At 29.3% G+C, this 15,703-nt stretch overlaps 1 protein-coding gene across 1 annotated transcript in view; it reads left to right on the top strand.

Moving 5' to 3' along the window:
* LOC106467937 (pre-rRNA-processing protein TSR1 homolog) overlaps window positions 1-15,244 on the top strand; it is a 50,051-nt gene extending 34,807 nt beyond the window's left edge. Inside the window, exons 14-18 of the mRNA XM_022396165.1 lie at window positions 2,516-2,721; window positions 3,167-3,269; window positions 8,182-8,322; window positions 11,662-11,736; window positions 14,933-15,244. Of these exons, the coding sequence (XP_022251873.1) occupies window positions 2,516-2,721; window positions 3,167-3,269; window positions 8,182-8,322; window positions 11,662-11,736; window positions 14,933-15,126 (719 nt within the window). The 3' untranslated portion in view covers window positions 15,127-15,244. The remainder of the gene's footprint in view (window positions 1-2,515; window positions 2,722-3,166; window positions 3,270-8,181; window positions 8,323-11,661; window positions 11,737-14,932) is intronic.
* Window positions 15,245-15,703: the final 459 nt, after the last annotated feature.

Consider the following 15,703-nt stretch of genomic DNA (forward strand, 5'->3'; position numbering starts at 1 on the left):
ACATTGCTCAATATCATGAAAATTTAACCTTATTTTCAATAAGCAATCCTGAAAATATTTGGGGTGCTTAACTTTTTCCTAGGTGTATATATATATATATTTATTATTTTCATTTTATTAACCTTTCAGCTGTGTCTGACTAACATTGCAGAACTTGTAGTGAAGATTTTGTATTTGGACATCAGAAACATCTAATTTGAATTAAAGCTGCATTCAACAAAAATCTATATTTAAGAATATTTTTTGCATTTACTTTTAAGTTAACCCTATCGCCAAAGGTATCCTTTACTGTGCGTGACACAAGGTTTTAGTATCTTGTATTCAAAATTTATAGCATAAAATCTTAGCTAATAATACATATTTTAATTGTATATAAGTTTTTAGTTTTTAATTCTATAAGGCAATATTTAAAAAAATCCTGAATTTCCCCTAGTGTGATACATGTGACACATTTTATCTAGGTATCTTCTATATTTTATCCACCATCCCTCCAATAACTACAAAATTCAACGTACATTACTCACTATAAAATCATCATTTCTCAGACAAACCATAATTTTCATAGCCTTCAATTTTATTTGGTTACAGAGCCATCAAATAGAAAATCAGACCCCTCCTGCTGTCACATCCTCTCTTTCAGGATTTGTTAATAGTTCTCTCTTTTGTTTAATTATATATTACATATAACCACTAGAAAGCGAAGGTTTTCATCTATTCAATGACGTATTATATTATGTTGTGTTCTGAACAGATAATCATCAATTTCACTTGTAATACAGCTTTGGTTCTCATGGAAAACACAACAGCTAGCTTGGATGAATTTGTTATGGCTCTTGTCGATTAGTTAGAAAGCCAGAAAAATTATGATTGTTAGGGGAAATTGTTTGCTTTTTCATGTTATTCTGTGTTCTTTAGTGCATTACTTAATTGAATAAAAATTATTAAATGCACTACTACCATTAGTATAAGAAAGTAGGGTTAAGTGTCATCGGTAGTCAACAGCAAAAACAAAATACTTGAGTAAGTACTTTATGTTTTGTTTTTCATGTTTATTCTTTATTTATTATTATAAAAGTAACTAAAATGTAAAAATGGGGATCTCTTTAGGTTAGTTAAAGTTAGATTAGGTAAAATAAACAATAATAATATAATGAAAATATTTTGTGAATAGCTTGGAGTAGCTCGTGGGTAATGTAATTTGATAATGTAACATGAGCTGCACATTCCCAAAGTGATTTACAACTTACAAAGGCATGAATAGTAGTTAGACACGGTTCAAAGGGCAATAAAACAATAAACTATAATTGTAAATAGATGTATACTGTTATGAGTTTAAAGCTACTTAGGGTAAACAAATGTAGTTTCATGCTACATTTGAAGTCATTCTAGAAAGAAAAAGAGGGTAATTTAGATTTATTTCAATTTATTTTGGTGGTTACGAGGTCAGTCAAATTGACCAACCTTGTATAGAGTTAGCATAAAGAAAACAATAGATAAAGATAAAGTTTTACTGAAAACAAACATTGGAAATGTATGTAGGAGGTTTTAGAGATTACACAAATGAAATTTGATATTTTTGAGATGAAGAAAAGTAATTTTAATCTTAACATGAATATCACTTTATACATGGACTATTTAAAACAAATACTCGATATATTCAAGGACAAATCTTTTTTTTTAGTTTATTGAAAATACTTCACTAAGAAATGTGATTTTTATTATGTGAAAGACTTATAATGTTTACTGAAAGATTGCCAAATTTCATGAAGATACACACTATATTAAAAGTTAGTAGTATCAAATCTATAAAGACTTTGAATGAGTAGAAAGAGGTCACGTGGTTGGTTAAATTGACCGAGCCCATGTTGAGAGAGTTAAGAAATTAACTAATGTATAAATGCTAAAATTTGAATTATATTCTATAATGTAATACCAAACTTATTGACATACATTCATAAAATAGTAGTTGAATAAAGTTTTATGTCTACAAATGTGATAACATGCTCTTTGACCCCTGACCATAGGAAAAACAATTGTTAAAAGAGGAATATGCCAAAGAGTACTTCAACATATTCTAATAAAAACTGATCTGGATCTCAATTAAAATAGTCTATTCATATGATCCCTAATTAGTTAACTATGAACAGTGATTATCAGTGGGAAGCTGTTTTATGTGTTACATGCGGTTGAGTTAGGAGTGAGGTTGGTCATTTGGTTTTCATTAGTCTGTGAGAAACACCTTTAAAAATATACCATTTTTGTTACATAAACTCAGTGAAAATATTGTTTTATTTGGTGGTTTATACCATTGGACTAACAAGAGATAAATGCTAGTGCAGAGTTTCCAAATAGAAAATATTAAGCATTTTTCACTTTCCATTCTATATTGAAATATGTTAACTTATAAAGCAGAAAATTCTTGTTCACTTTTATGTTTTATTGTTAGTTTTCAGTTAAAATTGATAAACATATCTAGAACAACATATTTTATAAGTTTGGTATACAATTTGTACAGATTCTCTCTCCCAAGAGCACCCTTTGGTGGTGTATGGATTGTTGCCTCATGAACAGAAGATGTCTGTCTTGAATATTGTGGTGAAAAAACACTCATCATGTACAGAGCCTATCAAATCAAAGGAAAGGCTTATTTTCCATGTTGGATACCGCCGGTTTTCAGCTTGTCCAATCTTTTCTTCACACTCAAATGGAGACAAACATAAGGTAAATATTTACTTGTTTATTTTGTTTGTAAATTTGATATTAGTAGCACTTGATTTGTTAGTGATTTCTTTATTTGTGTGTAAGTAAAATAGATAAATGATTCAATAACATTGTAACAGCCACTTTTTTGTTTATAAAACTTGTGTGTACTCACAAAGTAGCTTGAAAGTATTGAAAGAGTTCTGTATGAAAGGTTCCCGTTATTATTATTATTTGTAGTTAAACATTTTATTTTCATGAGTTTTTACATGTTTGTGCTCAGTATTTAGTCAGATCTATAATGAGATGTTTTAAATAAGCTTCTAAAACCATGATCTAGAATTGTTATGATTTTATTTTATATATCTGTAATATATTTTGGCAAAAAAATTTTTTCTTATAGAATTTGAAGATCTAAAGTGCTTTTTGCTGTTACATTCATTTATTTATTTTTTCTTCAATGCAGTATGAAAAGTTTCTAAGAAGTGATGTTGCTGTGGTTGCTAGTATGTATGCTCCTATCATCTTTCCACCAGCCCCAGTTTTAGTTTTTAAAGAATACTGTGATGGTAAGTAGTAGCATGTAGTATTCTTTTAAACATTTCAGAATTATTGTTTTTAAGCAACCTAAGTGTGACAGATATTACTGAAGAAATGCATTTTAGAGATAACTTTTTTTCCATATAGAGTCGGTTGATGTGACTGATCTTGTAACCACAAAGTAACCATCAAAGTTTCCATACTATATTTTGAATACATTTTCTGTATCATCGTGAAATTTGACAAGTTTTCAATTTTTTGTACGTGAAATTGTAATTTTGTAATTAATTATTTTTACTAAAGATTTGTCCATGAATGTGTGAAATCAGTGTGTTGACTGCTTAGAGGGCAATGTTATTTTCATGCTAAGACTAAAAATGCTTTTCTTCATCTGAAAATTTTCAAATTTCATTTGCATAATCCCTAAAATCTCCTAAATAAACATCAAACTTTTTAAAGTAAAACTTTATATTTTTGAACTATATGGACTTGGTAACAAAATAAATCTAAATTATCCTTTTTTTATTTCCAAAATGACTGCAAGTTGTAACAGGTAACTACAATTTTTATTCTAAATATCTTAAGGATCATAACTTGTCTACCCCTGTTTATACTTAGTTTTGTCTTTTTTTTTTATTGCCCTTTGATCCATGTCTAACTAATAATCTTGGTACACAAGTTGTAAATAACTTGGCAAACATATATCCCACATTACTGTATTGAATGATGTAATGCACAAGCTGCTTGTGAGCACAACTTATGAGGAATTTTCATTTTTTCATTATCTTACGTAATTTAACCTAATTAGTTTCTAATTTTTACATTTTAGTTACTTTTATAACCATAAATAAAGCATATACATGAATAACAAGAAATATAATACTTACATTTGACCTTGTTTTTTTGCAGTCGGTTGCTAATGAAATTTAAGCCTACTTTTTTATATTAATGATACTAGTACATTAAATTATTTTTATTCACTTAAGTAATGCACCTAAGAACACAGAATAATAACATGAACAAAGCAAACAATGTCCTATAACTATTATAATTTAACTGGCTTTCTAACTAGGACAAGAGAGGCTTAAATTTATTTCCTCCATTCCTCAATTTGAACACCATGAGATAACCTTTCAAGTTGATTAAGAAATTGACAATACTCTGTACTAAAAACAATGTAGCATTATACATCTTTCAATAGAATAAAATTTTGGATCTTCTGTTGGTTATTAATGATATAGTATAAAACATCAAAAAGAATTACTGGCAATTTGTGAAAAAAATGTGACACGTGGACATGCGTTTTCTAGTTTATGACTCCTTAAATAAATAAGATTGAAGGCTAATAAAATTAGACTTTGCCTTACTAATATCTTTATTATAATGAGTAATTTACATTAAATTCTGTACTTGAGAGAAGGATAGTAAATATATTAGAGAAGAGGGAAGACCTAGAGAACAAATGATGGATTCTCAAAGTATGAAAGATTGAAGATTTTTAAAAACATTTCCCTATAAAATTATGAACTTAAAACACATGTAATGTTAAGCAATTATTAACGACATTATGACATTAACGACATTAACTTTATTTGTATAAGTTAATGATAGTTTAATTTAATTGAATGTAAATCTGTAAAAATACTAGAAATAAATAACCTTATAATACAGAAATGTTGTTTTTATTTAATTAGACACTCAACATTTCGTTTTACAGCTTCTTCAGGAGCATTCATTAACACAAATTGAAACGTACAGTACAAAGCTTCAAGATTAGTTCATTGTATTTTTCTACATTTATACTCAGTCAGAGAATTCAGAATAACTTTATAATATATATTGTGTTGATTCTCCTATTTTGTTGCTGTGAGGGAAATAAATTTCACCTGAATATACCAGTGTTATGATGTGAGCATATTTTAATGTGTTTTGATCTGATCCACTTGTAATAGTTAAAGTATCCATAAATGCCTTATCATATTATGACATTCTTGACAAAGCTGCATTGCCTTCATTGATGAAACTATGGGAAAAGGTCATACCTTATTAGCTTGATAAAGCATTTTGCCATACCATTCTCACACTGCCCAAATGTGGTTTGACACTAACTTAGAATATGCTTTGGCTAGACATTTGAGCTTAACCTAACCCACTGTGTGTGTGTTGGGGGGTGGGTGCTATATAAAACTGTCTGAAGGACAAATAAAGACAGACCTTGAAGCCTGATTGTGCTTGGAGTTGTTTTGTGAGAGGAATAATTGTGTAAGATCACCAGACATGTACCAATTGTTGGTTTCAAGTGTTATTAACACAGTTTGTAATTAATGCTAAAGATGGGCCAACTGTATTAAAATGGGGCTATTTCAAGATGTACTATTGGTGCTTCATTGATTTATATGCTAGAAGAGTTTAGCACTAGCCAAAACACAATATCTCCCTCCAATTAAGGCTTTCCATTGCAGTACATTTGTCAGTGATTAGTCCAGGTAGCATGGCAATGTACTTTATTCCAAACCACTGACCACAGGGAGTCAACTGGTGGGCAGCAAGGACTTTATTATTTTATTATTCTTTGATTTATTTTATTATTTACACTAATTGACCAATGTAATTAAGATGATCATTTTAATACTATAATTTATACTACTATTATACACTTTGAAAGTTTGTAAATCTAAAAGTAAAATCCAAACTAACCTTGTTAAAAAAAAAAGAATTATCTACTTCAGATTTTAATGGTTAATAAATATCCCTATGAAACTCCATGTACTGTTTTGAATTATTTACGCTTTGCTTTAATAATGATAAAATAAATAGATAACTAAATAAAATAATTTTGTAATTTAATTTGTATGATGTGCAAGAGAATATGGATGTGATAAATTATTTTTGTAATAACTTGAGACACACAAAGAAAAATTTCCCATAGTTAAAAGTATCTCCTTTACTTTGCTCTCGCACAATTGATTGCTAGGCCTCATGCTATTTTCCATTTCTATAATATTATCTGGTGCTTGAAATACTTTAAATATAAATTGAGTTTGTGGATGTATGTAGTGGTATTAGTAAGGATACCTAACTGTTGATGTGATGTAATTATTTAACTGCATGTGTCAGATGATATGTTATGGTTGCCAATTGTCAATTAAAAGGCTTTTACTTATACTTCTTAATAGTATAAATATATACTGTGTTGTTGTTAGGTCTATTCAATTGCTTTAGAATTTCAGTTGATAAGCCGAACTATATTCCCTATTACTATCACACTAGTATTGTATGTGCTGTATGATGCATTTACAATTGTGGCATGAGTTACCTCAGTCGTATACAACTCTTACAGTAATTGTTTGGTCTTCTTTCTTCAAAATATCCTCTGTTCCTTTTGTCACTGTGCACTCAGGCTGATTCAATTACTTTAGAACCATGCTTTGATGGAATAAATTCTTCTTCTTATCTCCTTTTCTACTGTTAGTCTTACTCTAACATATTAAACGTTAGGCCTATCACTTCTACAGTAGTTAACTTCACGACAAACTTTTCTTTGGCTGTCCATTACTCTCTTCCGCTATTGTCTGTCTGATGTTTCCACTCGTCTCACACTATTTATATGTTTATCACTTAATCGTCTGCCCGTCTTCTAGAAATCTTCATATTCTCGACCTCATTGTATTACATGCGATATCTGATAGTCTCAACATCAATGAATTATAAACACAACTTCCAACAATTGTCTGCTTTTAATTCTTATTATAACAAAAAACTAAACAATCATGAAATGTTAACTTATAAAATAATTAATTAATAATATCTACACTAAACAGTCTCTTATATCATGACAGCATGTTTTATGAGCTTTCACACTTAAGTTTATTAAATGTTAACAGTTTTAAACCAATTTAATTAAGTTATTCTGTGACATTAATTTTTTAAAGTAACTAATAACTAATTTTCCAATGCAGTTTGCATACAGGTCTAGTATGCAGGCTTAAAGTTGGATCTAACTTAACAATGATTGGTTACTACTGTTACTTTTAGCTTATTCAGATATGATTAACTAGATTTAGTTTTATCTCATTTTCTAGGTTTTTCATATACTTCAAATATTATTAATTGTCTATTATCTGTACAAGTAAAAGTTTATTCTTATGTATCTATGTATGTGTGTGATTGTATTTACATAAGATAATTATTTTCAAAAGACACCTTATATCTGCTTCATAAAAATATAACAAAATTAGTGATATAAAATTTGATATTAGTTCAGCTTTATTTCTGAATTCTGTGACAGTACTGTTACATGCAGATTTTATCATTGTCACTTACAATACACATTAGATTTCTCTGAACACTTGACAAAGTTAGATCTTTTTTGAAGCCTAGTATTAATATCATGTGTATTGTGTTTTATTGTTAAGCACAGAAATTTTAGTGTTAAAAATCTTTAAAAGAAATAAATTATCTTTGGAGAAAGAACACTATATCAATTACCTCCCTTTTTCAAAAATGAAAGTGTGTTTTTTGTAATGTATTAGACTGTTAAAAACTTTCATCATTGTAGGGCCACTAGTATCACATTTTTAAGCTCCACTTTTGATTTTGTATTGTCATTGGATTTTGGATAATTATAAAACAAATTAGTTTTTGTTTTATGCACATTAATTGTACAGTTTCATGAAATTAATTACAAAATATCACCTTATTTGTGCATCAGTTACTTTTATTAACAGTGCCCAAAACTTAAAATCTTGTGAGTAGCATTCTTAGTACATTTTACCAGTTGTTGAACTAAAATCTCTTGAAATGTGTTATGTGACTTGTGCTCTTCTACTAGCAAAAACATTTGAAATTTTCTCGTTAGAGATGGTGATGATTCATCCAATTCTTCAAGTTTAGCCTGATAACTTTTCATTTAATCTCTAAATTATTCAATCTTGTTTTCAGAGTCACAACATCTTGTAGCATTGGGCACAGTCCTTGATGTAAACCCCGACAGGATTGTAGCTAAACGAGTGGTTCTCAGTGGCCATCCTTTCAAAATTAATAAAAAGTCAGCAGTAGTTCGATACATGTTTTTTAACAGAGGTAAGTTTTAGATAGCTTAAACAATTTTATGTAGTGAGCATTATTTTTTATAAAAGCACAACAGATTTAATTTTTTTCATTACTGCAGTGATTTTGATATAAATTATTAATAGAATGTCAGGTTAAATTTAATAACAGGATGTGAATTTTTTTTTTAGGTCGGAAACATCGTCTGTATTTAGTGGATTAAGATGACTATGCTGCATTAATATGATGTTAATAACTGAAGTATAACAGAATTATACAAAAATAAAACTACAAGAAAAGAATTTTATCAATCCAAAATTATTCTTGGGCTTTAATAGGTTAACAAAACCTTTTGGAGGGAATTTATTAATTTGAACTTCTAAAAATCTTCTTGAAGCCTGAAAACATTAAAAAAATATCTTGTTCAGAATTTCATTAGAAAATCCTCAGAAAATCTCTGACATTTGGATTATTCAAAATTACCATGGAGTATGGGTATGTATGAAACATTAAGATACATTTTCATTAACTTGTAGCTCTTGTTTACATGATATTTGCCTGAGAAAATTTATTCTTGTGTTGCATTTTATAAACCATTGATAAATTCAAAATTATGTTCTAGTTTACTTTTTAAACTTACCAGGTGAACTACTTTTGTAATATGCAAAATTGCCTTATATTTTACTGGTGTTGTTAGTGTGTGTGTTCAAAAAAGAACAAGATCAACACCATAAAAGTTGAAAATAGGAGTGCACCAATTAAGATTTTCTTGGCCGATACTAATAGCTAATGATTACCCAACCATATTAGCTGATAGTGATATTTAATATTAATGCAGGTAAAGCACTTTAAACTACTGAAAAAAGTAAAATTTAACCTATAGATCTTTTTTTCAGGATGCATTTATATAAACAATTCATAAGTTGTACTTACTTGATGCAATTAATTAAAGAAATGAATAAAAAGAATAACACTTATAAAAGAAAACACCTAAAAAATACTTTGCATTAGTGCTTCTAGAAGCATTTAGCAAAATAAAAACACACATACATTAATGTTTGTTATAATTGTAACTGTCATTAGTTTATAGTAGAAACTTTATTCATGTAAGCATAATTACTAACTTCTCTACAAAAAGTCAGCTTAAACTATCGAATTTATTTTATGAAATTCAACCCAGAAACTTTGCCATTGTAGGGAACAAAAGACACCTTTATCCTTCAAAACATAAATTGTACAAGCTTGCAAGCAATACAGACCAAGATAAAAAAAATACAAAAAGAAATTGATACAATATGTTTTGTAATAGAAGTAACGAAAACTAAGTTTAAATAATTTTCTTATTTATCCAGAAATATATATTTCATTAAATGTTTGGTAATTTATTTTGTTCTGAGGTCTTCATGATCTAATTTATTTAAATGTTTTAGTACTTGAACCAGTGATAGCTGTTTAGATGCTTTTTTTTTTCTGTGGTCCTGCTTCCTTCTTTTCCTTAGCCATCTTTAGGAAATCATTTTATTCACTGAGGTAATGTATTAGATTTGTTGTGTCGAAATCTATTGCCAGTGCTGCCTCCACATGAAATTTTTGCAGGATGTAGTTTGCAAACAGCTGTGTTGTTGCTGTTCTCAGACATTTGAGACATATTTACAGCAGATAGAAATCATGTTGCACACTGTAGCAAATATATGTTTTGTCTCAACTGTTTGTGCATCACATCATTATATGTAACAGCAAGCAAAAATATGGGTGTTTAACTTATCACTTTTATAGGTGTACTAGATTTTTTTTAAGATTTAATTAAGCGACAACCTTTTCAACTAGGAGTGCTTGATATATCAGTAGGCTGTCAACTGGGCACCAACATAAAGATAAATTACATTGGCCATTTTTATTCTTGTAGCCAATAGTGAAGATTGCCTTTGCTTTGAATTTTAGAAATTCTACTTTTGGTGGGAAATTTTACATTAATGCAATGGGTTAGGTATGTGAAATTTGGGAATCAGTAAGCTTATAGCTTTTTTTTTATAACGCAACCACAGCAAGTTATTTGTAGAAGGTAAATATATAAACATGCATAATACATAATAAAAAGAAAGTACTGAAATGGTAAAACTTAGATTGGAATTGTCTACATATACATATGTGCACAATTTGGAATACAAGCAAATAGTAATTATATAAAGGCTGTCATGAAATGAGATTTGTTCTGTAGGTGGTACCACGGATTCATAAGTTTTTTAAACATTCTGATATTTGTTTAGTCTGTGTATTCAAAGTTTGGTAAACCTGTGTTCCTTTAATATCAGAGAATAGCTGTTAAATTACGAACATGCCTTTCAAGAAATGCCACAGATGATCACAAAGTGTGTCTCTAGCTTATAAGACTTGAGATTCATTTCCTAACTTGCACAAAACTAGGAATGTATTTACAGTTTTTGTGCAGGAATGGGGGTATATTATTATTAACTTAAATCCATGTTTACACAGGACAAGGACAAAGAGAATTCTGATTTATTGCCTGAATTCCAATGCAAAATGTGATATTCCACAACCCAACCTTTATATGCCACTGACTATTCAATGACATTTACAGAAGATAATCTTAACTCATCTCAATTTGTGCAAGTAGCTGTATGACCCCTTCAGATGAGCAGGGGGAGACAGATACAATGCCAAAGTGGTATGAGTGTCTAACCATTGGCATATGCAACTTTTATCCAAATAAAAAAAATTACATATTTCCAACCTTTGGTTAAAAAAAAAGAGTATCATAACTATATGCAGAACATCTGCACTATAAATTAAAAAAATTAAATGAATATATTTAACTACAAGTATATTCTAAACCAGTTATGGAAGAATGAAATTGATTACTATTTCAGTCTGTACATAGGATGAACATTGAGAAAAAATTCTCATCAAAATTAACCACAGCTGGTAAATTACTAAATTAAGTCTTCCCAAATGGATTTTGTTTCATCAAATGCCTAATTCTAGTTAAAGTTTCTTGAACAAACAGTGTTGTTATGCTTATTGGTTAAGAGGTGGAACTATTACGATAATAGTTATGATCAAGCTGATTTCCTAAAGTGATAAAGTTTGTGGTTCTTTTTAGGATGAAAAATGTGGTCTTAAATTGAAGTTTACTTATATAGAGATTATATTCCAGGTATAGTGTGGTTAACATACCATTACATTCTTCTTTACTTTTGCTTATAATTCCATGTTCTGTTGTTTTAATGGCTACTCTTTTGTTTATTTGTGTGCCATAAGTGCATATTTATAAGGTGAGTTTGGTAGACTCATTCAATTACAGATAATTAAAACTCTAATATTATTTAGTAATTGTAATTTATTCTTCATCAGAGGACATCATGTGGTTTAAACCTGTGGAGCTCCATAGCAAATATGGTCGTCGTGGGCACATCAAAGAACCTTTAGGTAAGAATGATAGCCTCATGTTTGTTTAGATTTTAACCTCTCCCTCAATCAAAAAAGAAATTAAAGATCAAGGTCACCATTTCAAAAAAATAGAGATTTCTGTGTATATAAAAGGTAACAACCACAAAACACATTTATCTACACATAAAATCGAAACAAACAAAAACTAATATTGGGGGTGTCAGCTTCACTGCTGATTTTTATTTTTGTGTTCATTGTTCTATATGATATTGTGGTAGTTTGAGTTGTTAAAATATGCGTAACTAGCAGAATTTGGTGGAGTGCTACTTTGGTGTTACAAAGGTGCCAAGTTCAAACCCTGAAGATGCAGTTTGTTAACACTTTCCGCTTGGGTTTGGTCAATGTGAATGACCTTGTAAGCACAAGGTAATCAGTACAGTTTCTCTACTATAACTTTTAATATGGTATATATATCTTCAGGAAATTTTTCAAGCTTTCAGCAAAAATTGTCTTTTGTACACAAACAGATACTTAATTAAGTATTTTTACTAAAGATTTGTCCTTGAATATATGGAGTGAGATTGTTGACTGAGAGTGCAAAGTGATTTTCATGTTAATATTAAAAATACATTTCTTCATCTGAAAATTTTCATATTTCATTTGCATAACTTCTAAAACCTCCTAACTAAATATCAAACGTTTTTTCAGCAAAAGTTTTTAATTGTTATTTATTCTACCCCAACTCTGTATGGACCCGGGTCAATTTAACTGACCTTGTAATAACTATTAAAAAAATGCAAAATAAATTTAAGTTACCGTTTTCTTTTTCTAGAATGACTGCAGATTGTAATAGGAATGTACATTTATTTATTCTAACTAGCTTAAACTACGTAATTTTGTTGCCCTTCGAACTGTGTCTAACTAATAATCCTGCCACTCAGGTTGTAAATCACTTGATTATTGTGTAGCTCACATTACCGTATTGAATGATGTAATGCAAGTCAGAAGTTTTACTGAGTTACATTCAAATTTAAATAAACAACTTTATTATCAACATATGTCAATAAACTTGGTATCAAAACATAGTTTATATTTGAAATTTTAATACTATGGAAGTTTTAATCTAAAAAGGCAATATTTAAAATAAATTTTCAGTCTTCACTTCTGTATACCATGTGATTCTTCTCTGCTCTGAATTCTCCATTTTAGATTCTCATTTTATGGGTTTCAGAATGTCTACCAATTAGATGCACCAACTATAGATACTAAAAGGCCAGAATTTAAAATAAAACCTCTCACATTCTTTATTTTCAGAGATATCAATAAAGTTGTTACACCCACCCCAGAAGCTCTTCCCAACTCTTCATGTTTTTGAAATTACATATTTATTTGACACTTACTTGTCAATGGTACATGTTTATAACCAACAGAAAAGCCATTTTATAAACTGCATGATTATGACATCTTTATATTGATTTATTTCAGTAAAAGGTGCCATTTCCCAAGCAGGTTTTATTGAGTGAAGACCAAAATTGGAGTTTATAAGTAATGAAATTTGTTAAACCGTTTTATAGATCAATTAGAAAGCCAAGTAAATTATAATAGTTTTGGAGCATTTACTGTTTGTTTTGTTATTTGTGTTTCAAAGCTATATGAATTATTTTTTGGACAACCAACTTTGTGAGAAAAATTTAAGGTTATTGAAGAAAGGCTTTAAAGAGCAGAAGGCCTTAATTCTGAAATAAGTGATAAATTTAATACTTTTAAGTGTGCTTTTATTTATTGATATGCATGTTTTGAACAAAAGTAACTAAAATTTAAAATTTATTAGATTAGAAACTTAAATGAAAAAAAACAAACTTTTTTGCCTTCAGTAATGCCTGAAGTAACCCCAAACTCTACACTCCTGCTGGGTGTATTTTTGCTATTCACAGTAGTTAGACACAGTTTATAGAGCAATAAAATTAAATGAAAATAGATGCAAGCTGTTATGAGCCGGAGTGTGTTCAGGATAAATAACTGTAAATTTCTATTACAATTTGTAGTTACTCTAGAAAGAAAAAAGGGTAATTTAAATTTATTTCATATTTTTTGTGGGGGGTTACAAGGTTGGTCAAATTGGCTGAGCCCATATACTGTTAGCATAGAGAAAATAAGAGATACAATCTTGAGTTTTACTGAAAAAGAACAATCAATATTCATTTAAGAGATTCTAGAAGTTATTATGCAAAGAAAATTTTAAAACTGTAAGATGAAGAAAGTATTTTTATTCTTAAAATGAAAATCACCTTTCACTTAGACTAGTCACAGTCCGAGTCAGATTGACTAAAGTAAAATCAAAGACGAGTCTTTTGTAGAAGCATTTTTTTAAAAATTCTAATTCTTTTGTGTGCAATGTACTTGTAATGTTTACTATAAGTTTACCTAATGTTGTGAACATACACTGTGTAAATTTGGAATTATAGTTAACATTAATTCTCCAGTATGGGCTTCGTCCAATGGACCAACCCCATGCACTAAGGTTAACATTCAGTAGTCATCCTTCTATAACCTGAGGGCAGGTCTTGTATATGAAAAGAGGAAGAATGTGATATTTTGAGTTTTAAAAAATGTCCTACTAGTATTTACTAAAGAATAACTCGTGAGTTCAATTAATAGGGTGCCTGTGTGGTGTGTTAAGAGTTAACAGCTTCAAACCCAAATCAAGGTTTTAGTATGCACAATTTTGATTAATTAGTCAGTTCAAAAACATAAGGGTTGTAAATGATCTCTAATAGGGTTTGAGGAATGCTTGTTAATCGAGAAGTGATTTTGTTTTAGTATTTTTCAAATGTAGCACTGTGATAATTTTACACATGATTAATTAATCTCCTGAATTTACAAAAGAACACTATATGATGTGAACTTATCATATGCATTTCCATTCTCCTCTTTATTTTAGTGAAATCGTAATTAATTACTCTATTGTTTTGATCATGATGTTTATAGTATTGAAATCCATTTTAAAAATACTGTGAAGAAAATTTTCTGCTATGGGCAAGAAATATTGATATAGTGAACAATTGCAAAAAATGGATGAACAGTAATTTGATTGTACTGTTGTTGTAACAATGTTTAAAAATTAGTAATTTATATATAAATGAAACTTGAGATAGAATTATAACTCCATGTAAAAATCAAAATGAAGTTTTTAAGAATTGGAATGTTGTTTTAAATTTGTTTCTTCTTTCTCTAGGTACTCATGGTCACATGAAATGTGTGTTCGATAGTCAGTTAAAGTCCCAAGACACTGTACTAATGAATTTGTACAAGAGGATATTTCCAAAGTGGACATATGATGCCCATGTATCCACCCCACCATCTCTTTTTCAGGCCCATACCAGCATAGGGAATGATGATGGTGATATGGAAGCTGAATTATTTGACTGAAATGCCGAGGCTTAATAGGACTTTATATTAAATCAACATTTCATAAAGTTCATCTGTGTGCATTTCTGTGAGAAATAAAAGAAGTTTGTTCATGTATTTAGCTACTTTTTAAGAGTCACCTTGGTTTGTATGCAGTCTTTCTTTCATACCTTATGATTCATTGTGATGTTTTTGAGATTTGGAAACATTTAAAGGTAGAAATGTCTTTCAGAACTATGTTTCTTTAGTATTCTGCAAGCTGTAGTCCTTAATTTTAATGTTATTGCCTTGTCTAGCTGGCAGATGACACTGGAGCATGAGTATGAAACCGGATAAAAATTTGATAAGGTGAAATTGATATTTTTACATATCATTGATTATGGGAAAGATTGCAAATCACTGGGGTAAAAGAAGTGGCAGAGTGATTGGAAGTATTCTTTCAGACATTGCCACTGATTCTATAGTATTGTTACTGCTGTTTAAAGATATAACCAAAACACATACAAATTTCCACCTGTAGATACAAATAACAAAACACTACAATATTTAGACTCTTCTGCTTTTTTCTCTTCTTTATCAATTTCTTCTACCAGTTTTG

This window comes from Limulus polyphemus, unplaced genomic scaffold, assembly GCF_000517525.1.
Source record: "Limulus polyphemus unplaced genomic scaffold, Limulus_polyphemus-2.1.2 Scaffold2803, whole genome shotgun sequence".
Lineage (NCBI taxonomy): Eukaryota > Metazoa > Arthropoda > Merostomata > Xiphosura > Limulidae > Limulus > Limulus polyphemus.